Source organism: Caretta caretta, chromosome 5 (assembly GCF_965140235.1).
Source record: "Caretta caretta isolate rCarCar2 chromosome 5, rCarCar1.hap1, whole genome shotgun sequence".
In the NCBI taxonomy this organism is placed as follows: domain Eukaryota; kingdom Metazoa; phylum Chordata; order Testudines; family Cheloniidae; genus Caretta; species Caretta caretta.
The window spans coordinates 28,137,993-28,164,125 of NC_134210.1; the positions used below are offsets into that span (position 1 = coordinate 28,137,993).

Genomic DNA, 26,133 nt, shown 5'->3' on the forward strand with positions numbered 1-26,133 from the left:
TTTTTAATACATGTGTTATTTGATGGATAACTACACTCACAACTTGTAACTTTGGAACTCCTAGATCAAGACAATGCAGACAGGGTCAGGGTCCCCAGATATAACAGATGCAATATCAGTAAGCCCTGGTCTACACTAGGACTTTAGGTCGAATTTAGCAGCGTTAAATCGATGTAAACCTGCACCCGTCCACACGATGAAGCCCTTCATTTTGACTTAAAGGGTTCTTAAAATCGATTTCCTTACTCCACCCCTGACAAGTGGATTAGCGCTTAAATCGGCCCTGCCGGGTCAAATTTGGGGTACTGTGGACACAATTCGACGGTATTGACCTCTGGGAGCTATCCCAGAGTGCTCCATTGTGACCGCTCTGAACAGCGCTCTCAACTCAGATGCACTGGCCAGGTAGACAGGAAAAGAACCGCGAACTTTTGTATCTCATTTCCTGTTTGGCCAGTGTGGCAAGCTGCAGGTGACCATGCAGAGCTCATCAGCAGAGGTGACCATGATAGAGTCCCAGAATCGCAAAAGAGCTCCAGCATGGACTGAACGGGAGGTACGGGATCTGATCGCTGTATGGGGAGAGGAATCCGTGCTATCAGAACTCCGTTCCAGTTTTCGAAATGCCAAAGCCTTTGTCAAAATCTCCCAGGGCATGAAGGACAGAGGCCATAACAGGGACCCAAAGCAGTGCCGCATGAAACTTAAGGAGCTGAGGCAAGCCTACCAGAAACCCAGAGAGGCGAACAGCCGCTCCAGGTCAGAGCCCCAAACATGCCGCTTCTATGATGAGCTGCATGCCATTTTAGGGGGTTCAGCCACCACTACCCCAGCCGTGTTGTTTGACTCCTTCAATGGAGATGGAGGCAACACAGAAGCAGGTTTTGGGGACGACGACGATGATGTGGCCAGGAGCACCTCGGATATGACGATGACGGCTACCAGTCCTATTGTACCGTCTGCTGCCACAAGGCAATGGGTTGCTGCAGCCGTGTAGCAATGCAGTACCACCTCTGCCAGCACCCAGGAGACATACGGTGACAGTTACCTGAGCGAGCTCCATGCTTGCCGTGGTATGGAGTCTGCACAGGTAACTCAAGAAAAAAGGCGCGAAACGATTGTCTGCAGCTGCTTTCACGGAGGGAGGGAGGGAACGGGGGCCTGACGATATGTACCCAGAACCACCCGCGACAATGTTTTAGCCCCATCAGGCATTGGGATCTCAACCCAGAATTCCAATGGGCAGCGGAGACTGCGGGAACTGTGGGATAGCTACCCACAGTGCAACGCTCCGGAAGTCGACGCTTGCCTCGGTACTGTGAAAGCACTCCGTCTAGTTAATGCACTTAATGCACTTAGAGCATTTTCTGTGGTGACACACACACTCGAATATATAAAACCGATTTCTAAAGAAACAACTTCTATAAATTCGACCTAATTTCATAGTGTAGACATACCCTAAGACTACATTTCTTCAGTAGAGACAGGTAGGGAGAAATGGAGTTAAGTGGCTAAGGACTCCTTCGACCCTTTGAATTATTTTCAGAGGGGCCAAGAAGCAGAAAAATTGTAATCTAAAGGGAAGTCAAACCAGTGTGGAGGGAGGCGTGCCATTTCTACTCTTCAGTTCCTTTCCTCACCCACTGTCCTAACCAAGTGTGAACGTTACCAGTTATTGCTACAGTTCTTCTATTCCTTCCCTGGCATCCACTTAAGTCCAATGTTAACAGATTAAAATTAGAATTTCACCACTTCTTTTAATATGCCAACATTTATATTAAAACCATTTTGTGGATTTTTTTTTTTTTTTTACACTTTCAGCAGAATTTTTAGACATGTAATACTTACACTTTCACAAATGTGTCACCACTAAGACTTTCTATGGCTTTCTTCATACTAACTACTCTCGCAATGCAAAAGAAATATAGGCAGAATTATAACCACATAAAAAAGAATCCCCCCTCACCCCCAATATGTACAACTTAGTTAAGAGTTAACATTCTTGCCAAATTGTACTCAAGCTTTTCAATAACACCTTGGAAATACACCTCTACCCCGATATAACACGGGTTCGCATATAATGCGGTAAAGCTCTGACACGCTGCTCTGAGCAGCGTGTTAAGGGTGCCAGGCCAGGCCTGAGGGGTTGGATAAGGGGCAGAGGGTCTCTGGGGCAGCCAGGGGCTTCCCCCCGCCCCACCAGGGTCTGGGAGGCAGGAGCTGTGGGGGGGCACTTTTGGGGGCCCCACAATCCCAGAGTGCCCTGTGGCATTAGCGGGGGGCTGGGAGCAGCCAGCTCCGCTTCCCTTGGCCCGGCCCCAACCTTGTCACTCGGGGGAGGGATCCCTCCCGCACTCACCAGCAGTGGCGGAAGCGGAGCAGCCCGGCCCCAGCCTGCTCTGCTCCGCTTCCCGCCGCAGAGGACCTTTCCCCAACCCCCCTCAGCGACACGGGACTGGGACAAGGAAAGTGGAGAGGGCTGCAGCAGGTGAGTGCGGGGGGTGGGTGGTGGCCTTTCCCCAATCTCCCCACAGGCGGGAGGCGGAGTGCTGCGGCTGGGAGGTGGCGGAGTGGAGCGGGCTGGGGCAGCGTTGCTCTGCTTCCCGCCACTGCCGGTGAGCGCCTGTCAGGGGGCAAGGGGCGTGGATGGGGTTGGAGCAGTCAGGGGACAGGGAGCAGGGGGGTTGGGTAGGGGGGTGGGGTCCTGGGGGTGATTAGGGACAGGGGTCTCTGGTGGGGGCGGTCAGGGAACGAGGAACGGGGGGGCTAAAGCAAGTTCGATATAACGCGGTCTCACCTGTGAAACGGTGAGATTTGTCATCTCCCGAGGACCGTGTTATATGGGGGTAGAGGTGTAGTCACAGAAATCTTTATTATTTTTAGTATTTATGATACCACCTACAACCATCAACAAAGCACCAGAAATTTTACAACAGTAGTTTAAAAATAATTCAGTGATTATCATTAAAAGCACAACAGAGAAAGTAAAATATCAAGGAATTTCTTTCCTGGTTTTATCACCACCAGATACAAATTTGAAAAGCCAGATCAAAAATAATACTGAGAATAACCTGAGTCATCGCAAATAATGACAACAATATTTTGCACAATTTACTACAAAATTGTTTAGCTTTGTAGAGGACAATACTTAAGCATACTCAATAAAGTAAAAGCACCTAGAGTTATGGTTAGGCAATTTATAGAAATTTGGAATAAATAAAATTAATCTGACTTCTGCCCCAAATGCAAAAATTCACTCTTCTGAAATTGAACTGCAAAAAAGTGAAATTTCAGTAAAAAATCGTAAACATTTAATTAATTTTCTTCTTTCATATTTACTGTGAGGAATAAATGGCTTTTATAGAAATTTAGTTTTCGTCAGTATTGCTGGTATATAGCTCTCATTTCATTATTGTGACAGTGCCAGACAAAAAACTATGATTGGTGTGTAACTACTAGCAAATACAGTATGTCTGCTCCATCAAATGCAGTGGTAATTGTTTGAAGCTTCTGCTTTGTTTGCACCTCATGTTTAAACAGACCTACAGTATAAGAAACATTTTGAAAATTAGTAGAAGCCTCAAACAAAAGAAGCTGTAGCAGAAGATAGAAGCTATTTCTCTGGGTTTTTTAAATCACAGTCTCTTGGACAGTCCATCTTTCTGAGACTGAGCATTTTCATTTCTAGTTCCTGAGTTTTCAGACAAAGTCTAACATTGCTCTTCAGTTTTCCTATTAATGCTTCATAAATTTGATAAATTACTAATTAATATAGCTAGAGTTAAAGGAGACAAAATTCAGAACACACCTCAAGTAATGTGGTTCATACTGTTGGTTAGATATTAATTTACATTATTATTATTATTAATAATAAGATCTCTTCTTAGTAATATGAACTGCCTCAAAAATAATTCTTTTAATACCTGATGCAAAGTAATTTTGATATGACAAACTTGCTCATATCAAAATCTTTCTTCCAATTCTGTCTTAATTTCAGAATTAATTATGGTCACTATATTGCAACTTGGAACTTATACACTGTACACTGAAACAATATTTACCTGTACTGCATATATGTACTAACCATTCATAACGACAGACATAAATCCAGTAAGGGTCAAAACACATTTATGTATGCACACTTGTTAAAAAACAGCAGTTTTTACTGTAATAAATATATATTGAATATGTTCACACATTCTCAGTATCTTAGTACAACGTAATATGCTTACAGTCTTTTCTCCTTCAGGATATCAAATGATGCTGCCATATTCATTAGCGTTGGTAAGCAGTGCAAGTGATGGCTATGTGAATGAGGAAGGATTGTGTTTGCCTGAAAGAGATACATTTGTTATTAAAAACTAGGTCCAGCTATTCATCAGTATTACACTTTTTTGGCCATATTCCACAAGCAATCAGCACACAAAAATCCCACAGACTTTAACAGAACTTTCCTATGCAAAACAATGATACAATATGGCTCCATTTACTCTTTTCATATAAGACAGCTCTATGTTAGAACACTTTCTTATACATGATTAGAGATTCCTGTTATAATAACCCTTTTTTACTAAAAAGACAACTTTGAAATATACCACATTTGTTAAAAGGCATTTAAAATAGTTCTAGAGACTGCACTTGCCTCTGAAGTCTCCTGTTAACTTGTGGTTTTACAATCAAATTAAACCGTGAAAATGATAATACAAAATGTTGTCAACAGCCCAAAGTCAACAAACTGAAAGATAGCAAAAAATACTCCTTTCAACCATAGTAGTCCATGATGATATTTGTTACAATACTCAGGAAAAAATATGAAACAGAATTGAGAGGTTTTCAGTTGCTAGTGACCCTTTGGAATACTCTCAACATTTGGCTGCCAAAATGTTGTTGCAGATGCCATGACTATGGAAGTGCACAAAAATATTTCTTCAGGTGTTGAAATAAAGATCAAACCCCTATTGTTCGGATGGCAAAGAATTTAATACAGTCAGAATAAATTTTAAAGGCCTACACACAAAAATCTAAGTCATAAGAACATTATTAAGATTCAAAGTCAAGCACCAAAATATCAGAAAATACTAGAATGCAGGGTTGCCTGTCAAACCATAATTTACTCACTCCCCCTTCGCACACACACCCCCCACCGCCTGCACTCGCCATGGCTGTATGCATTATGACAAAGTCTTTAATTACATATTTTTTCCATTGTGCCTTTGCCTCATTCAGCACACAGGATGGACCTGCTCTGGGATGAAAAACGTTGCATAATGAAGATTTCTCTGTAGCACTCCTCCCTCCCCCTTTATTTGTTGCAGAAGTTGTAAGGTGTGTAGTGAATGAAACAAAAGACTGCAGGAAGAGAAAAGTTGGTCTCATGGTTAAGGCAACCTTAACAATATGTGACACTACCAATCCTATCTATAATGAACAATAAGCCCTGACTTACCATGTGCAAAAGTTCTCCTAACAGGATTGTTGCTCTAACAGACACATGGTCATCACTGCTTGTAATTACCTCAACCAGACCCTTAAAGAAAAGTAAAAATTTACTGAAATAGCTGCATTTAATGTATACATATTTTATTATTATTTTGAGGAAATGATAATTCTAACAAACTCTGTACTTACTTCTAAAAGTCCATTAGTAATAAAAGCTGAAAGCACCAAAGCCAAATAATTATCCATGAGGTCAGGTCTAAAAAAAAACAAAAAAAAAACAAACCATGCACATAATGTAAAATGTGTAGTTTCTTCTTCTATTTTTATTTCTCATTACAAAAGTTAGAAAACAATACAGCTTGTGTCACAAACACCACAACAATCATCCAGTCTCAGTTACAAAATGCTACCTTGATCTGGCTCGATGGGGTAATATAGTTTTAGATTCAGCTGCTACAAAACCATCAGAAAGTCTCCAACAGTCCTGAAACCGACCTGGATCTAGAGCAAGAAAAATGTGGACACCAGTAATTGTAACATTTAACTTTAAAGGGTCATTTTAATACCTGCAGTTGCATTTATTAGAGTAAATTATTCATTACATTAGCAACAAGTGGTTTTGTTTATTTCTTCTAATCTCAAGTGTAGACCAAAACAGTACAAATATGATTTTCACATTCTTCACTTTAATATAGCACTGAACTTGTTATTAGCAAATATCATAATTTAGATTAACTAAAACTTAATATGAGACACACAAGGTGGCTGAGGTAATATCTTTTACTGGATCAACTGAAAGAGACTTAAAACTTAGAATGTACATTACATGAACACCAGTTCTCAGATTGCAGAGAAGTAGTATTGCTAACTATATGAGTATGATTTGTTCTACTAGACCCTGACTGCTAAACAGTGTTCAGCCCCCATGTTCATACAATAGAATTTTGTAATTTAGACCAAGCTTTAGTCAGCAACTCTGCCCAAGGTTTAACTTGTGAGGCTGGGAAAACTGCACACTACTGCAGGGTAGAAGGGAGAGGCTGTCCTCTGTCCTTCCTCCCGGGTGCATACTCCTGCAGTGAAAAACAAAGGAGGGGCTGCTTCTACAGAGTTGCAGGAGAGTGTGGCTTCTACTGACATAAAACTAGCATCACATCTGACGCTGCAGCTTCACACATCCACCTCAAGGGGATTATGGAAAATCTGCAGTACGGATGAGAGTTCCTATATAATAGTAAACATACAATGTTTGTTAATTATGTACTACTAGTAATCAAAGGCAGATATATTGGGTATTTAGAAATTAAACATTAATGATAAGTGCTAAATTTATAAATATTAAAATTAGAACTCTCAATGTATTACTTAATAAAAGCACTTCTATGTTGCTCTGGTAGTTAAGTGCAGTAGCTGGTGTAACAATCACAACATAGGAAAGTGAGTTCTGATGTTTGTAATCTGCCTGGCTGTAGGTAGGGAAGTATATTTGTAAAGGCACTGGAAAGTCTATTTGCTGTGTGGAAAAAATGCAACAGAAAGAAAACTACTGAAAGTTAGATGTTTAGAAAAATCAAAGATTACTTTAAAACACGGTTTTAACAGTCAAAGTGCTAGCTACAGGTTGTCATGGGTAATAATACCTTTAAATAATATTAGCAGCAATGATGCATTTCAGAGGTGATGTTCTTTGAAACGATATAATTAGCCTACTAAAACTTAGCTCACCTAGAATTCTTGTGTATTGCTGACATGTATCCTATCCCTCCAATGCATCTTAGATGAAAAAAGTCTACACAGCAACATTATTATTTAAATTTGACAAATGAATCTAAAAAAATTTACTATTTTAATTAGACTTATTTGGAATATGTTTAAGTGAAATGTACCACTGGTAGCAGCAAGGATTCACATTATTAAAGGTGAATTCTCTTATGTAATAGGATATAATCCGACAACATTCCCCACCCTCCCAATAACAGATATCAACTATAGATTTCTGTGACTCTAACTTGAGATAACTCCTTCTCTACAGTCAAAGTATCCTGTTAACCTACAGCAATACATTTACTGGTGTCCTTTAAGATTAATTGCCCCCCAGTGATAGAATTGAAAGTAATCAACAGCTGAAAACAAGCCAATTTTTAAACAAGTATTTTTTAAAAACAAATTAAATGATGAAATTGTCAATATTGACATGATTTACTGTGGCACGGAAAACCCCAAAGGACTCAAATTTTAGAAGAAATAAATAAGTAGGATAACCTGTACTGTGCATTGATTCTTAATACCTACCTACACTCAGAAGCGCTTCTATGAATTCTTCTGTCACAACAGGAAGAGGAAGGCGAAATATATCATAAAGAACCTCAAGTAGACCTCGCTACAAATACAAAAGGAAAATACTTATTTTCACAAGCTATTAGAAACCAGAACTTCACTTTAAAACTAGTAGAAAAAGTCAGTCTTGAAAGTTAGAAAATTATCCAAAATGAAAAATACATTGAAATGTAACTATTTGAAGCAGTTTGAAGCAGACTATCAAGCAGCAAAAACTCAATTTGTCTTGACTTTATTTTTAAACTTTATCTTTATGGTTTTTATGCAAAGGAAGCATATAATGAAACAAAAAAACACATACAAGGAAGAACTAGCATTTAAAGTTCAATGTTCATAATTTGCTAAATCTGTTAAAAAAAATTAAACACCAAAACAAAACAAAAAAATCCTGAACTCAAAAAGGTCATGCAGTGACTAAATAGATAAATAAGTGAGAACACGGTCTACGAATATTAGCATCTAATATGTACTAAACTTCAAAAGGTATGCAATATTTTCTTGTGTGACTAGACATCCTCATATTTTTTCCAAGTGTTTCTATTACATAGAGTCATTTTTTTTCCATGAATGCAGGTAGCAGAGAGCTCACTCAGCCAGCCTGCATATGAAGTGGAAATTGCAGATTTTCTAAAAGTAACTTCTGGCCACTAGAATAGTTACTACAAACCATTTCTTAATGTTAACTAATAGTTCCAACTCATCCAGCACTCCTAAAATACACAAGCTTGGAGAAGGGAAAATAGTAACAATGTTTTTGAGAGAACCCTGTATATAATATTCCGTAACGTGTTTGAGAGGTTTAGAGGATGTGCGAAACGTTGGTATGGTCTCCAACACTCACTCTGCATTGCTAATCGACCCTTAAAGAGTCTGGAGTCCAGTAGCACCTGTTTTATATCTTGCTCTGGAAGAATAGCAGGGACTTAAAGTATCTTTCACATTAAGCCAGGTATCTTTCCAGATTTCTGTTGAGATAGTAAGGCTATGTTTTTTTCCAATTTTCTTTGAGACTGAGAGGATACTGCGAGGATACTGCAAAACATTAAGCCATCTAGAAGTAATTCCTACACAGTGACTTGTTTCCATATTTCTTAACTTGTTCCCCTAGAGGAGAGAGAGTTAAAACAGACCAATTGTTTCCTATCAGTGTATAAATCCTTGAGCATAGTCACTGAAAGAAGGAACTGAGAGACAGCAGTGGCTGGTATTTGTTACACATGTAATAGAAAATCAGTTGATCATCTTCAATTTTTGTTAATCCTTTTTCTATCCAAATGGTCTTAAGTATGGAGTTGGCCCTGATCCTGAGGTGCAGGTTATCCTATAGTGATACAGAGGATAAGTAAGACTGGATGCTGTAACGTATTGCAGTATGCCCCACGTAGAAGCAAAGATTGGATTTTTCCTTAAGGGTATGGATAGACTCCAAATGGTATAAGCCACCACTGGATGTGAACCACCTTATGACAGAATGCATTTGGAATGCTGGATAATATAAATACAAATCTGGCAATACCATACCTCCAGTTACCCAGGATTTCAGGATCTTGTGACACCCAGGAGGCAATTTTTTATCCCATTTAAACTTCATAATACACCTATTTTTATTTGAACAAAGGGCATGGGAAAGATTTTGAAAGGCAAGAGGCTAATCATATAAGTCAATCCTGGGAAAACATTCATTTTGGCTACTTCCATTCTCCTCAGTAAAGATGACAGGAATCATAGAATCATAGAATATCAGGGTTGGAAGGGACCCCAGAAGGTCATCTAGTCCAACCCCCTGCTCGAAGCAGGACCAATTCCCAGTTGTCCCAGGACAAGACACCATCTTGCTACAACCTTGGAAGTTTAACTATATAGTGCATACTTATAGAAACAATTTTCAGAAGATTAGGACAAATCTTAACACATTAGTAAGTGATTTCCATGTATATTTGAAATTGAGAATACTGAAATTGACAAGGGTCTAATCTTTTGGATATACCCATTGCTTGTGATTCATTCCAATTAATGAGAAAACCAGAGATCTCTCCAAAAATGTCAACTACATCAATTATGGCACAGATGAGGATGGATTCTTCAAAAAAGTACAAAAATGTCATCAGCATATAAACTGATTTTGTTCTTCTCAGTTCATATCTTGAATGGCGGAGAACTGATAACATACACAGCAGTGTTTCAAGAGAGATTAAAAAGGAGAGAAGACAGAGGACAACTCTGTTGTCCTATTTTCTAGTTGAAATCCTGGAGAAAAAAATCCATTAGTTGACAAGGGAGAGTTGTATAATACACTAATCCAGTTCAGGAATATTGGACCAAATTCAATTTTTTTTGTTTATTTTTTTTTTTAAAAGAACAGCCATTGGATAAATCAATTCAACCCTGCCAAAGACCTTCTCAGCATCTAGAGATAACGCTATAGAGGAAATTTTTAACTTATGAGCTTGCTGGATTGAGTAATTTTTCTCCTACTATTACCAGTCAATCTTTCTTTAATGAAACCAGCCTGATGGGATGATGGTGTTCAGTTATGTAGCAAAAATTTTTATAATTATTTTGCAAATCTGTATTCGACAGATATGGGCAGAAGCTGATACAGTTGCAACTGTCTTTGATCTTCTTCAGTATTAAAATAAATAAAGCAGTTGTCATTTCACTAGACATAGCTTCCTTTTTGGACTGTTCCAGGGAAGACCTTTGAAAGAATAGAAGATAACGGAATACAATGTGTTTTGTAATTTACAAATTTACCATGTGTCATCCATTCCTGGAGCTTTGCCAGAATTAATTTTTTTATAGCGTGTTCAATCTCGTGTTGAGAAATCTTTGTCAAAAAACAACATTTGTTCTGAAGTTAGGGCATTAAAAGGCAAGTCTTCAACAAAATGATCAAATCTGTTAGTGTCAAACAAACTGGTTGTCTGATTTATATAAAAGCTTGACAGAATTGCTTTAAGTGGTTATTTATATCTATTAGTTCAAAGATGACACTCCCATCTCCTTGTAATACGGAAGAAATATTGTTACCGGATAGTTACATCTTAAGTCTTCTGGCAAGTAGTTTACCTCCTTTGTCTTCCCCATTCATAAATGTCTTTGTTTGGCCGTCAAGTGTAAATTCAATTTGGCTGGATAAGCATTTATTAGATCTATATTTGGAGCAGATTAGGGAACACAGGAGTTATTCACTATTTGGGTCAGTCTTGTGCATTCTCTCCAAATCGTCTATTTCCTTGGCCAGAGTCTAGTAACTTGAGTCTCTCTCCTTTTTGGGAGGTATACTTTCGCATCCACCCAGTAGCTTTGCAGTAGCTTTCAGAGCTTCTCAAAAGATGGTAACTCAGGCAACCGAGTCCTTATTTTCTCATATGAAGTTATAGTTGACTGAATCAACTATGCAATAAATTTTTGCATCTTTTAGTAGCAGAGTATTCAGCTTCCCACCTAGAAGACTTCAGTGAAGTGTAACCAGCATCTATGGTGAATATAATTGGCATATGATACAAAATTAGCATATCAATAGATACTTCTAGGCATGCTAGAATCAGATAGGAAAGAAAAGTCAATTCTAGGAGTAAGATGAATGTACTATACAGAAATAAGTATAGCCATGCTCCTCGGTTTGTCTCAGTCTCCATATATCTTTTAAATAAAATTCATTAATTAATAATGACGGCTGGCCTATTGTGTTTTGAAGCTGAGTCTTACGTAATTGGATTTGTCCAGATGTCTTTCTAGGATAGTATTTCAATCGCCTCCCTTTAGTACAAGAATATCTTTTATATTACAAAGGATGTTGGCAGTGTCTTTGAAAAAATTAGAACGACCTCCACTTGGATTGTAAAGGCTTCCTAGAATTAACCTTTTTGAGACAAAACCAGGATCATCATTTAAGTAGGATCATCTTCCCTAAGGATCAGACCAACACTGTATAAAATAAGATGGATGTGCTTTTGCTCTTAGAATTCAATGATGAATGATATGCTACACCTTCTTGATTCTTTTGGCATCTATTTGTCAGGCTTGACAAAGGCCTGGCTGGGATGATTTAGTTGAGGATTGGTCCTGCTTTGAGCAGGGGGTTGGACTAGATGACCTCCTAAGGCCCCTTCCAATCCTGATATTCTATGATTCTATGATTTCTGCTAGATTAATTTCCTGAAATCAAGCTACTTGGCATTTATTTTAAAATCTGAGGTGTCTCAAGATTTTTAATTATTTTGGAAGATTTATTGAGTCCCCTCATGTTCCGGAATCATACCCTAAGAAAATTCATGGCAAAGTTTTGAAAGATATATTAAGATATACAACTTGACTGTAAAGATATGTATTTCTAGTTAATATTGTTAAACCACATCTCTAAAATATGGTGTGTATTCATACACGTTCAATACTGGTTAGTTTTCAAAGAATTTATGCCTTCAATTTGGCCTCTAAGGTTTCAGATATACAAAAAGATCTATAGTTAAATATCCAAAGAATAAATAGTTGTATTCCAAAGTATATCTGTAACGGGGGCAGCGGAAGACACTTAAAATAAACCACTATGAGCATGTTCAGATCCCTGATGGCATCTGTTTCATTCTCTCTTCCCCTCCCATGTTATCTAATAATATTCTAATCTTCACTAAATGCAAACACATTTTCTACGAACATGTACAATAAATATATGCATATACACACATGGAGTCATCACATATAAATTTCCAACTGATTTGGTCAATGAAATACTAATCTGAATAAGAAAAAGTACAAAATATTCATATTCATAATATGAAAATGTCCTGCACAAACTGAGTAACTAGTGTTATTTATGGTTTAGGTTTGAAGTACTTTTCATGTCAGAAATATTGACTGATCCAAAGGACTTGTGGTTAACATAACATGATCTATCAGAGGAAGAACTAGTGAAGACACTGTCTAGCAGTGCAAGTTGTGATGACTGGGGTTGATAATACTTCCTTGAGTACATGGTGCTATATCCCCCAGCTTAGTGTTAAACTGTACTCCATGCATTGCAGTGTTGTTTGTACTCAGCTCCAAAGTGCGTAAACTGAAGAGTTCAGCCTAACTGCTAGATTATATAGGTGATTATTATTATAGCATATCTACAAGGATACATAAGAAAAATGGATTTTTCAGCATGTGAAAGTATGCTCTTTATGGTGAGCCATTATGGGTTTTTTTGGTAAAATCTGGCTGCAATATTAAGCATCTTACAAATTTTGCAGGAAGTTTTGCAAAATCTTTTGAAGCCTGCTAAATCCACAGTGAAAGTATATGGGACTTGATGCTGTAGCTGATATTGGTCCCCTGGGATTTGCTTTATGTCACTGAATGCAGTCCTCTTTTTGTTAAGCTCAGCTGAGAAGTCAGGACAAAGAAATCTTGGGCCCTTTGTACATAAGGGTTTTGGCTTTTCTGGCAGCATTCATTAACATTACTTGATCATTGAACTTCAGCAACCTGAAGATAAGTCTGGGCTTGTCAGATTCCAACTTTCTAGCATCAGGAATTCAATCGATCTTTCAATATTTTAGGGAGGGCAACAAGGAGTCCAATTTAAATGTCAGGGAGCAGCTTCTGGAGAAAGCTGATAATATTCTTTTCCTTTAGACCTTCAGCAATACGCAAGATGTGAAGATTGTTTCTTTGAGATCCATTTTCCAAGTAATCTTGTTTTTCTTCCAATTTGTTTAGTCTAAGTTTTAAGGAGGCAGTTTCTTCTTTAATTTTACTCGTTTCAATGGCAGCCTATTGTGGCTCATTTTCCAAGTAACCAATTCTCAATTTTATACCTACTTCTTGAGAGAGGCCACAAATATCTTTTGAGATTAAATCCACTTGGTCCTGAGGAATTCCTTCAGAGCCATGCATCCGATGAAGTGGGTATTCACCCACAAAAGCTTATGCTCCAATACATCTGTCAGTCTATAAGGTGCCACAGGACTCTCTGCTGCTTTTTCAGTGCCATGATTCCTGAGGTAGGTTCTGCTGTGGCCCTTCTCCCCCAGCTCTTTAGGTGATTCTGGTTTAGGTCTTTGGTTGCCTCTCATTTTTTCCCACTGGAATCCATGTTCAACCGTTTGAAGTTTATCCAGGGAATTTAAACCTTTAGGACAGAAACTTAGTCAAATTTGCTAGAAAAGTAATAATTAATATATGGGGTGACAGGAGCTCTAGGACTAGGCTGTCATCTTTCTCACAGAAACCTTCAAGGTGAGAGGCATGTGGTATCCAACTGTAGATTTTTTTTAGAAAAATGATGCTAGCTATATCAAAATTTGGCCACAATAAAGTAGAAAATTACTGTCAACTGTTATATTACATTTTGTATTGTGTTTTGTATAAAGACGCTACAATGCTAATTAAATGACAAAAGGGGGGAATTTATGGGTTGCCACTCCATTCTTAATTAGCAAGCAACGTACAAGCCTTGCAGTGTGTCCAAAATATAGCTACTAAATGATACACAAATAAATACAAAAGTCAAATTAATGTAGTATTATGTATTAAAAACAATAAAATATTTCTGTGTTGACAAAGTAATAAAATGAAGGGAGTTAAATATGAAAAACACTTATTAGAGCAACTAGCTCATCTCCCTGTCAATGAAGGATTGTCTCCAAGTACACATTTTCTAGTGTTTAGTCAGTCTCCAACTACATGTGTTTTTTCCTACTTCACACAGAGACATGAGTGATCAATTGCATTAAAAAAAAATCGCTGGAAGCTACTGCACTTTCGCTTCTCTCTCATTCTTGCCAGGATCATGGACAATTGCTGCGACAAAAATTGCCTCAATCTCAGAAAGAAAGTTCTTTTCAGCTCCAATTAATCACAGTGTAAGTCCATATAATGGAGTCTTGATATACATAGGAATAACAAACAGATAACATGCAAATAAAACTTATGTACTCTTCTAGTTACTGTATCTATATCTCAAGTATTTTAAAGAAAACTTAGCAGAATTCAATTTTTATATTTTATAATTTCAACTGATTTTAAGCTTGTTTTAGATCTTTACTGATTTAAATTTTCACCATTGCACAAATTTATGGGTTTTAAGATTTTCTTTGATAAACTTTAATTTTCACAGTTGTTGGAAATCATGGGAGGTCTGAATTATTAACAACAAACACTGAGATTCAAAAAGTTAAAGCTTTTTAATCCTTAAAACACACATTGTCAACATCACGTCAAAATATGCAAAGTAACTATCCTTTAATCAAACTCTAATACGTTTTCAAGCAGCATTTATCTTACTTTGCCTATCTGTAAATTTTAACAGTGATGTAATATTTTTGGATGGGGTGTGTGTGTGTGTGTGTGTGTGTATATGTGTGTACAGTAAAAAATCTGTTTACCAACATTTACAAATAAAATCCAATCCTTCCAAGGCTCTTTACAAGGCCCTGTTTACTGTAGTATACGACTGCCACATGATCTTTCATGTAATTATCCCCACAACACCCTTGTGAAGCAGAGCACTGCTATTATCTTCATTTTACAGAAGGGGAATTGAGATACAGAGAGGATATCTGATCTATCCAAGATCACACAGGAAATCTGTCGAGGATTTGAATCCAGCTCTTTCACGTTCTAAGCAAGCAACCTAACCACTCGACGAATCTTCCTACCATTAATGTTAAAATTAAGGGTTAAAAATAAACAAGAAACACACACAAATGCACACAGTTTTAGAATACTATTCCCTCTGTAATTATCTTATTTATTGCCTACCCGTATTTCCATATTTGGTATACAAAGTACCCCAATAAGAGACTGGATCCCAGAGTTGCCAGGTTTGCATAAATTGATAATACCTAGAACACACAAAATATATAATTAGTGTCTCAATCAAAACAACAAATGTTTTAAAAAACACTGCTTGAAATACTAATAAAAATAACTAAACAATTGTCTCATAGGATTATGCAGTTACTAAATCATAACTACAGTTTTTCCTCTAGTTATGCAATCCCCAGCAACAGGCCATGTGTGCTTTGCATATTCACTAGTTATTTCTCAATAATTATGGTCCCTATGCAGCTCCTTGTATTCTGACTCTGATAATTGTGTAATTATTAAATTAAAATGTAATAGATTGCTCTGCCTCCTGTACACAGAAATTTAGATTTGTTTGCAAGCAATAAGACTGAGCTTTAGCTGTAAATTAATTTTAAATGAAGGAAAAGCAATACAAGGCAAACAAAATGAGGTTGTCCAACTTTATTTTTGTACTTGTTTCTCTAATTTCTCTTCTCCTTTCTACAAGTTAGTTATTATGGACACAAGTGCATTGCTATCTTATCCCAGACACTCCCTCTCAATTCTGGGGGTAAATGTAGATTTTCTTACACTGAGCTAAAGACCTAATTCTTCGAAAAAAGAATTTTTCTGAGTGGATGATCATACTGCTTTGTAAAATCAGCCCTTGAACAAGTTGTCACAGTACGGGAAGCCTAAAATCACCTCACGAAAAAGGTAAATGATCGCCGTCACTAGGAGCCTTGAGAACACCCTTGGCGCTGAGGGGAGGCTGAAGGGAAGTACTTGGTACTGTAAATGTTCCTGGCCTGTATTTAAGCATAGGTATTTTCTGTAAGAGGGGTGTATCACTACATGGAAATAGAGATCTTGTAGGTTGAGGTCCGAAAATCAATCTGCCTCTAGTGAAGTGATTTATAGCTGCCAGTCATCATCCTGAACTTTTGAGACTAAGAATGTATTTAGTAGTCTAAGATCCAAAAATCAGTGTCCACCCTCTATCCTCCTTTGGCACAAGGAAATACCTCAAATAGAACCCCTTTCCTTTGTGAGGAGCTGAAATCAGATCAAAGGAGAGAGTCAAATCAAATCAAAGGGGAGAGTCTATTTCTTGTCTCAGTAAAAGCTCATGAGAAGGGTCCACGCATAAGGATGGGGAAGAAGGGTAGTTGGATGGTATAGCCCAATGCTCTAATTTCTATGACCTACTTGGCTGTACAGATCCACCTCCAGGCATGATGGAAATGGCAAAGGCAGTCCCCAAAAGGGGGTATGTGGGCAAAGCATTGCAGCTGCTGAACTAGAAGCGTGAGAGGATTCAAACACTTGACTGAGCCACCAAAAATGTGGTTTTGATAGTGACTGGGTACTTGCTGAAAAAGGAAGAGCACCCCTCTTTCTTTGGAACTTCTGTCTCTTTCTGTGCAGTTCAGTGGATCTATGAAACTCAGAGATCTGAGCAAAGCAAGATCTCTGGGAAGTCTGTGAACTACTAAATCATCTTTTATTTGCAGGAGTATATATAGCCAGAGATTTTAATGTGGCGCGGGAGTCTTTAGCATGTGAAGAGAGTCATCTGTGGTTTCTGAGAACTTTCGACCACTGAAGAGGAGGATCTCAACAGTTTTCTGAACTACTCTCACGATCCCAAGAATTGAAGCCATGACACCCTGCACATAACTACCACCATAGAGATGGACCTGGCAGCAGTGTGTGTGGCATCCAAGGATGGTTGGAAAGATGTCCTGGCTATTAATTGACCCTCCGTGACAATAGCCTGAAATTATTGTGTGTTCCTGTGCAATATGATCAATGAAAGCCACATATTTATTATACTTTGTGAAATTATATTTTACCACAACCAGCTAACAGTTTGCAGCCTGAAATTGTAGTGTGGCAGATGAACAGAATTTCCAACCAAAGTGGTCCAAGCACTTTTGGTCTGTTATATGGGGTACACTTGGAGCAGTGTTTGCTTAATGAACTCATTCACTGCTTCTATCATCAGAGAATTAGGTGAGGGGTGGAACAACAAAAATTCAGTGTTCTTGGAGGGGACATAGTATTTTTGTATCCACCCATTTGCAAGTTGGTAGAACAGTTGCAGGTATTGCCGAACAGTTTTTGCTGAGTCCAGGAGTGCCTTATTAAAGAGTAACATACCTCCAGTGGGTGTTGCTGATTGTAAAACATCAAGCGATTTGTGATGCTAATCCTTCATCTCCTCGAGTGGCATTTGAAGATCAGCTACCCCCTTTATAAGGTCTTGAACCTGCTAGAAATCACTGGTCACGGATGGTGGTGGAGGCATGATCACATCAGCTGCAGAAGATGAGATAGGAGTTTGATGGATGGCTTCTTTATCTGCTCTAGCCTCCTTTTCCTCAAACGTCTCCTTAAGTTGGGGTCCCAGTTAAGGAGGAGAAGACTGAGCATCTCTAGCCTCCCAATTCTTTGGAGCTGGTGGCCGGGCAAATTGCTGTCTGTATGCAGCCCAGGCATCGCAGTATGGCCACTGCAGGGGCCCATATAGGAGAAGGGGTGGCATTCAGGGTTGGTGCCACCACCTTTGGTGTTGTGCACCAAAGGTCTTCCCTAGGAGTGTCAAAGAACTGATTTCTGTATGGATGGCTATGAGAACCCTGCAGTGACATGGAAGAGACTGAATAGGTCTCCCTCACCTTCTTGATATCCTCCAATGGACGGGGGGCACCAGCAGAAAAGGATGGAGAGCCTGGCAGTACCAGAGAGCGACAGTAGTCCAGAGACCAGGGTCTCAGTATTGAGAAGCATTCAGTAACCATGAGCAGTGGAGATTCTGGTTCATCTGCCACTGATAAGTCTTTTGGGTATCTAAATTCCTGTGGTACCAAGTGGAGGATTGGTGCTGATGCGGTAGCATGCTTGGCAATTGAAGCAGAGGAGTACCACAGATTTAAAGTGTAACAAAATAGGCATCGATGATGTCTAATGCTTTAGTTTGCATGGTACCGAGGGTCCCAATTGGGGAGGTATCAATGACAGAGTTGTACTTGATGGTACCAGTCTGGATGAATGCTTGTCCTTGCCCTCCTTGTACTTTGTAGATGCTACTGGGGTTCTGTCGGAGCACCGTTTCTCCTTAGAGCTCAGGGACTTGCCAGTACTGGAGAAAGAGTCTTTCACCTCTAAGGCACTGAACCAAGAGGTCGAAGCTTCCGATACCATGGACTCAGCAGGAGGACCAAGGTTTTTGGGAGCAGCCTCCTTATGATGAGAGCCAGAGCTCCGCTTCTGGGAATCATCACTGGGATCTCAAGATTCTTCCATTTCTTAGGGGGAGATCTGCACCAAAGTCAATTGGTGCCTAGACACAGATGTTCAGGGAGGGTCTCCTAACCTGATTCTGAAGCAGATAAATGGGAGCGCTTCAATCAGCATCATTAGCTTCAACCTGGTCTCCTGATTCTTCCTTGCTCTAGATTTAAGGGCCAGGCAGAAGTTACACATCTGGGATATATGTAACTGTCCGAGGCAGGTAATGGTCTCAAGTTGCAGTGGAGGAGGTTTAGGTTGGATATTAGGAAAAACTGTCACTAGGAGGGTGGTGAAGCACTGGAATGCGTTACTTAGGGAGGTGGTGGAATCTCCTTCCTTTGAGGTTTTTAAGGTCAGGCTTGACAAAGCCCTGGCTGGGATGATTTAGTTGGAGATTGGTCCTGCTTTGAGCAGGTGGTTGGACTAGATGACCTCCTGGAGTCCCTTTCAACCCTGATATTCTATGATTCTATGATCAGGCAGCACACACATTTAGAGGGGCTGTCACTAACTTTCTGACAACAGAGGCAACTTTTGAATCCTAGAGAGCTGGGCATGCCCTGCCAGGAGAGTAAGGGTCTCCAGAGGGAGAAAGCGGCATAAAGTTAATCCTCTCATTATGTATCTACTAACTACCTAACAAACTACCACCTATTACTAAACTATAAACAAAGAGTTAGCTGAAGCATGCTCAAGGCAGACAAGCTAGGCCTCAGTCTCAGGCTGAGATGGTTGAGAAGAAATTGAGGGTGATTCACCTGTGCAGTCCCATATAGCTATACACGAGCAGGCCAAATGGACACTACTATTGAAAAATCTCGAGTCAAGGGCTCACAAAGCACTTGAAGTGAAGCACCTATGTGGACACTACTTGAAGAAGAATACACTATCCCAGGATATGTTTATCATATTGGAAAGTGGAAGCACCCTTAAGTTATCACTGTATTATAAAATACAGTAACAGAGAAATTAGGTATGGAACAGCCCAACAGGACGAGTCAATGACTGCCAAAAAACATGCATGCTCTGTCTTAAATGCAATCTCCAATGAACAAAAATTTGGGCTTCTGACCTTTTTCAATTCTTTGATGTACAAAAAAGCCTAAAGTTTATGTATTTGTTTTAAAAAGGTATTTTCCATTTGAGAATGGAAAACTACGGATGACTAGGAAAACTACTGAAATGGTGAAATCACGAAAGCTAAAAGTGAAAAGTGAGAAGGGAAGGGATTTTTAGACAAACTTTAAAAATTAAATGTATTTACTTCTGTAAATATTTCAATGACTAATTTTTTGGATAGAAGGAAGGTTTTATCCAAACACCCTTATACCACAGCTCACAAAATGCACTTCTGAGCCCTCCCAATTCTACATTCCTGATATTTATAAAGGTAAAAAACACAAGTAGGAAAAAGTTAGCTTTTTATTTGTTTTAAAATATTTAAAGCCACCTTTATGTATGAAAGCAGCAAAAGAGGGCACAACCCCTTTTTAAAAATCCTTTATAAGTACACCTTAAAAACTAAAATTATGGGGTGGGGGGTACCAAAGGGGCAGAAAAAGGGACAAATAATAAAGAAAATGTCAAGGGAAGTGGCATATTACAAGCCCACTGTTCCTTTAGTCTTCTGAAGGGCCTTTCAGGTTTTTAAGCTAGCTCCCAGTGCGTGGGTGAGGGAGGTTGTATAAGAGGCAACCAGGGAATGGTTTGTTAGATGTTTCTAATCAGACATCTGCCTGACAAGCTGGCACCAGCGTAGCCTCACCAATGACTGGCCACTGATTGCTGTAATTGGGGCAAATCCCTCAAAAACCTTAGGTGATGTCTACATTGGGGATTTGCCCCAATTACAGCAATCAGTGGCCAGTCATTGGTGAGGCTACGCTGGTGCAAACTCTTCAGGCAGACAAACAGTGGCGTTATTTGCACTGGTTAGTGAATAGGGCAGATCTCCAGTGTAGATAAAACTTTAGACTACGGTGATCATCAGCCTCACCCATCAAATATCAGGAAACACAGCTAAAGTAAACAGATATTGGATATGGAATTCCCAAATTGGCAACAAGAGTTGCATCTCTTGGTGAGGAATGACAATCAGAGCACGCCACATAGTGGAACCTCATCTGATTTGACACATCAAAACACATTAATATCATTGCAGACAAGGTACTGATGAAGACAATACAAAGTAGACTCACAGGAACAGATTCTATATTTAAATGAGCCATTCTCTCACTCTTTAAACTCCCTTCTCTGCACACAAACAGGGGGTAGGGGCGGGGTGAAATAAAACAAACCACTTACCTGCCCATGACCGAAATGCTGCCACTATTCCCATTTTGCTAGCTAGGAAGCGTGCTTCTCTGTCCTCTCTGTTATAAAAACAACAAATGCCAGACAGATATACTACCATTACGTTACTGTTAAACCTAGAGCAGTACTTTGTTTACCAGCCACTTCAAACAAGAGTACAACTAACTATTAGAGGCTTTTTGATAGGGAATGGGACACAACGTAAAAAATTCAGGTTCCATATTTATAATATAAAGATTACAGAATCAGAGTTTTAATTTTATGACTTTTTTTCTTGTAAAATTAAAGAACCCAATCTCCCTAGCAAGTTACCTTGCTAGCCATGGAATGCTTCTCTAATCTAAAAATGAAAAAGCCAATTATAAACAAGATTTTTTCAATTTTAAAGATAGTGGAGGGGATAAAAGATCAGGTTTTAAAAATATTTAGCAAGTGATTCATACAGAGGTGTCATCGTTATTTGTCACATTCTTTACTATGGTTAACAATGAACTTTTATACTACTGTGATAGGCAACAACCCCTAAGATAAAACATTCAGGCCTTTTCTGTTGAAAAATGTATTTCTGAAAAGATGTAAGTTCTGATTTAGACCACTACCATCACAGACCAAAATAAAATCCCACAATAATTTTATAAAGAAGTCACATAACTTTATAAGCATTTGGATAGCAGATTTTTCTTCAGTTGACATAACATTTTCAGAAGGATGCACCTTGGCATTTTTGACCATCAAGCCAAGAGAAGTTATTGTAATAGTAAATGTTATAGATATTCCCCAGTCAACTACACAAAGAACTACGCGGCTTCACAGAATTCACAGAAAGGGATTCTCCCCCATAGGCCAACCCCTGAACACAGCTGTAGCAGCATAAAGTGATCATGAAGTCATTTCACTAGCTGGGACAGAATTCTCCGAACACAAAGACTACGTAATGTTGCCACAGCAACCTTAGACACAATCTCTTGGGAGGCCCAACATAGAGGGTGCAGGGTAGGGACAGAGCACATCACTGTGAATATTTTGGGCAGCACTGCCAAAAATTATGCTAGGGCCACTCCAACCTCCAGAACAGCCCAGAATCAGGAAGGCAAAAAAGTAATCATAAAGCCACTAAGATCCCATCTACCATGGGCTGTACCCCCTCTAATTTTCTGGTAGTATAACACACAACCATACCCATGGATTTTTAAGGCCAAAAGGGGTCTATAGTCTGACCTCCATAATGCATATCACAATTTTATACAGTAATCCCTACATCAAGCCTACAATTTCTGATTGAGCTAGAGGATCTATTAGAAAGCCATCCACTTTTGATTTAAAAAATTAAGCAATGGAGACTCTATGACAACCCTGGTAAGATGATACAATGAGCAATTATTAAAATCACTGGTAAAAATTTGCACTTTTTTTCTAATTTGAATGTGTCCAGCTTCAACATGAAGCCACTGGCTCTTGATTTGCCTATATTATATTAAAGACCCCTTTACTCTCAGTAATACTCTGCCCATACAAGTATCTCTAGATCATGATGAAGTTGTTCCTAACTTCTCTGATAAGCTCAATCTATTTAGCTTGTCTTTTACTGTAAGGTAAGTTTTCCATACTTCAAATGATTTGTAGCTCTTTTTAAACCCTTTCCAATTTTTTCAACATCTTAAGTATGGACACCAGAACTGCACTTAGGATTCCAACAACAGCCTCACATAGGTGGTATACAAAGTGATGCCAGTTCCATATTGCTATGTGATATTTCTGTGTTTGTACAGCCAAGGATTTCATTAGCCTTCTTAGCCACATCATTGTACTGACAACATATATTCAGTTACTTATCATGATATCGATGTCCTTTTCAGAGTCGCTGCTTTCTAGGATGCAATTCACAATCCTTTACATAAACATGACCATTATATTTTGTTCCTAGATGTAGGTCTCTGCATTAGATATTAAAAGGCATGTTGTTTTAATGAGCCCATTTTACAAAGCAATCCGGATCATTTAGTATAAATTACCTGTTCTCCTTACTTACCCAGTCTGTGTCATATGCACATTTTACCAACAATTTTACATTTTCTTCCAGCTGATAGAGGCACAGAATAGGAATGAGCCAAGAACACAGCCTTTGTGGGACCACACCAGAAACACCCACATTTGATTATATTCCCCATTAATAATTACTTTGAGATCTGCAAATTAGCCAGTTTTTATTTTCTTTAATATGTGTTATATTGATTTTATATAGCACTAATTTTATAATCAGAATATTGTTCAGTACTGGTTCAAATGTTATAAATAAATAGCATATTGTCAGTTTCCATCAACCAAACCTGTAATATGACCACAAAATAATATCAAGTTTGACAAGATGTATTTCCAAAAAACCATGTTGACTGTCATTAGTTATACTTCAAATCTCTTAATTCTTTTCTGATTGCATCCCATATCAGTCATTCCATTATTCTGCTCTGAATTAATGTCACGCTAACAGGCCAATAGTTGCCCAGGTTAACCAATTTACATTTTGAAATATGAACACGATATTAGGGTTTTTTTCCTCAGTCCTGTTGAACTTCCTCAGTTTTCCAATAATTATTTAAAAAAACAAAACCAACGTCAGTGGTTCAGAGAACTCCTTGAACAATTTTTTTTTTAAAAAAAGAACTCTAGGGTGCAAGTTAAATGGTCTTGCAGACTTAACAATATTTTACTTTAATTGGTGCTATGTAACAACTTACTGCTCAATACAAACTATTCCTTTACTAATAATATATGAATTCATCATCCAACTTCTTTCCAAATACAGTCAGAAATATTTATTGAATCTTTTGCCTTTTCAGTATCATAACTTACAATTCTACCCTCTCCATCTAGAAATGAACCTATGTCACTGCTAGAATTTATTCTTTTCCTGAATTTAATAAAATTTTAAAATTCTCATTCTCTTTAGCTTCCTTTTTCAGATGTCTGTACTTCATAATTTATAGTCCTTGCTGTCAACTTTTTTCCATGTTTATATACTGTATTTTGTCACTATTTTCACTTCGCTTATTAGGCAGGATGTTTTGAGAGGTTTTTTTTTTAAACCTTAAATAGCCTTCTTAACTGATTACAGACTTGTACCGCTTTAATTATCTAGCAAACATTATTAAACAATTCCCAATTAAATTTTTTCCTTCTAATCAATTTTGCTGTAATTTTTCAGTTTTGGGAAATTGGCATTGTAAAGTGCCAAATATGTTACATTTTGGGATTATATTCTGTTTGAACCTAACGAATGTACTCAGATTGTGATTACTGGCACATAGGCAACCACTAATTTTTAGTTGAGCCATCAACTGTTTTATGTCAAAAAAGATATGTAATACTAAATTACCCAAAGTTGAGTATAATACTCGGTTAGAAAATTATCTATAATTTAGAAGGGAAAATTAGATCTTACCTATAAGGTTATTACACTCCTGGTCCAACATTGCTCTCTGCCCAGGAACGGAGGCAGAAAACTCTGGAGAACTTTAGTATGGTATGAGCCTAGCCTCTGTATGCAGACAAATCTACTGTTTTGTCTCCTTGCTTCAGGGACATGGAAACACCCCATAGTTCAGAATGTTGTGCACAGAGATGCCATAAACTCCAAAGATGGTTTACTACTGGCAGAATGACACCTTGAGCATATGTCCTCCAGGCTGAAAACCTACAAGGTAATGAAGTTTTCCCTCTATCTATATATTATAGACAGAAGCTTATGGAACTATTTCTCCTGTTTTCTAGTCTGATATGATGGTCTACACTAGACCTCTACTAATCCCCCTCTCTTTGCTTTATTGGTCAGAAAATTATCTAAGAACATTCCAGGTCCTGTGCTGCTGAGCTGTCAATTAATTTACATCAAAGATACCATTACCTGGTTTAGAAGAGCATTTCTGCAAACTCCATCCTTCCTAAACTGAGTGTATGCAGAAAATTTTAACATTCTATTCATGTGATTTCTACCAGATTTCAGTAATACCAGTTTCTTCTGATGAATGAGCACTTAACTTTTGTTGATTTCTCAGGCTTCTAGCATTGATATACAGGCAATTTTTTTCTCTTTTTGTCCCTTCATCAAGGGTTATATGCTTGAGCATTAGCATTATGTTTAGCCCCTTCCCTTTTGTTGTTAGGTTAGTCCAGGAGGGTATTATACTAACTAGACTGTCACCCTGAAGGCTGGTTTGCCTACTACTGAAATGACACAAAAGGGGTCCAATGTTCCTTGACACCAAAACTCTCTACTTCACACAACAAGGTTTATAACTCCTTTTCTAATTCATGCCTTTGATAATTTAAAGAGAACTACATTTATAACCCATTTAATTTTTAGTGTTTAAGTTATAAGTAACTCAACAAGCTACACAGTTTACACTTTTAATTTTACCTAGGCTACCATAAATCTTTATTCTTTTACTTTTGTGAACTATAGTATATTTAAATCTCTTACAATGGAAAAAAATGTTCAGTTATAATACTGCAACTTTACCACAACCTGTGACATAAGAAATAGTACTAGTACTTACTTCAGCTGTCCTTCTGCTGTGTCCGGATTGTGCCTGTAGTGAAAGTCTGTGTATGGAGCTAAAATTCGCTAAGCAGATAGAAACACACACATAAGTGTATCCTCTTGACAAATTAAAGAACTTTGTTCCTTCCCCACCCCCACCTCTCAAGTCTTCAATTTATGCTTTTATTTATCCATTTAAAGATTTTAAAATAACGTGTTTCACTTAAAAATGGACACTTTTATAGTAGAGTACAGAATAAAATTTGAAGTGAACAGTAAATTATTATGGTTTAATTATTCATGTCACTAATTAGTAGCAAAATAACCAAAACAAACTTTTACCCCTCCCCACCTTCAGGAAGAAAGAAATTATTAGCCTAAATGGCACTGTATCCCCACTTGTCAGAGACAGCTTTCAGTTACTAGTGAGAGTTGCA

The 26,133-nt window shown here is 38.2% G+C and overlaps 1 protein-coding gene across 3 annotated transcripts in view; it reads right to left on the reverse strand.

The window, feature by feature from the left end:
* Positions 1-26,133, reverse strand: part of RICTOR (RPTOR independent companion of MTOR complex 2) — a 187,585-nt gene that overhangs the window by 56,561 nt on the left and 104,891 nt on the right. For all 3 annotated transcript variants that reach the window (XM_048849236.2, XM_048849237.2, XM_075128447.1), the window contains 8 exons: positions 25,713-25,780; positions 21,151-21,218; positions 15,523-15,605; positions 7,732-7,819; positions 5,850-5,940; positions 5,629-5,695; positions 5,447-5,527; positions 4,233-4,333 (listed from right to left, as the gene is read on the reverse strand). In XM_048849236.2, coding sequence (XP_048705193.1) covers positions 4,233-4,333; positions 5,447-5,527; positions 5,629-5,695; positions 5,850-5,940; positions 7,732-7,819; positions 15,523-15,605; positions 21,151-21,218; positions 25,713-25,780 — 647 coding nt within the window. The remainder of the gene's footprint in view (positions 1-4,232; positions 4,334-5,446; positions 5,528-5,628; positions 5,696-5,849; positions 5,941-7,731; positions 7,820-15,522; positions 15,606-21,150; positions 21,219-25,712; positions 25,781-26,133) is intronic.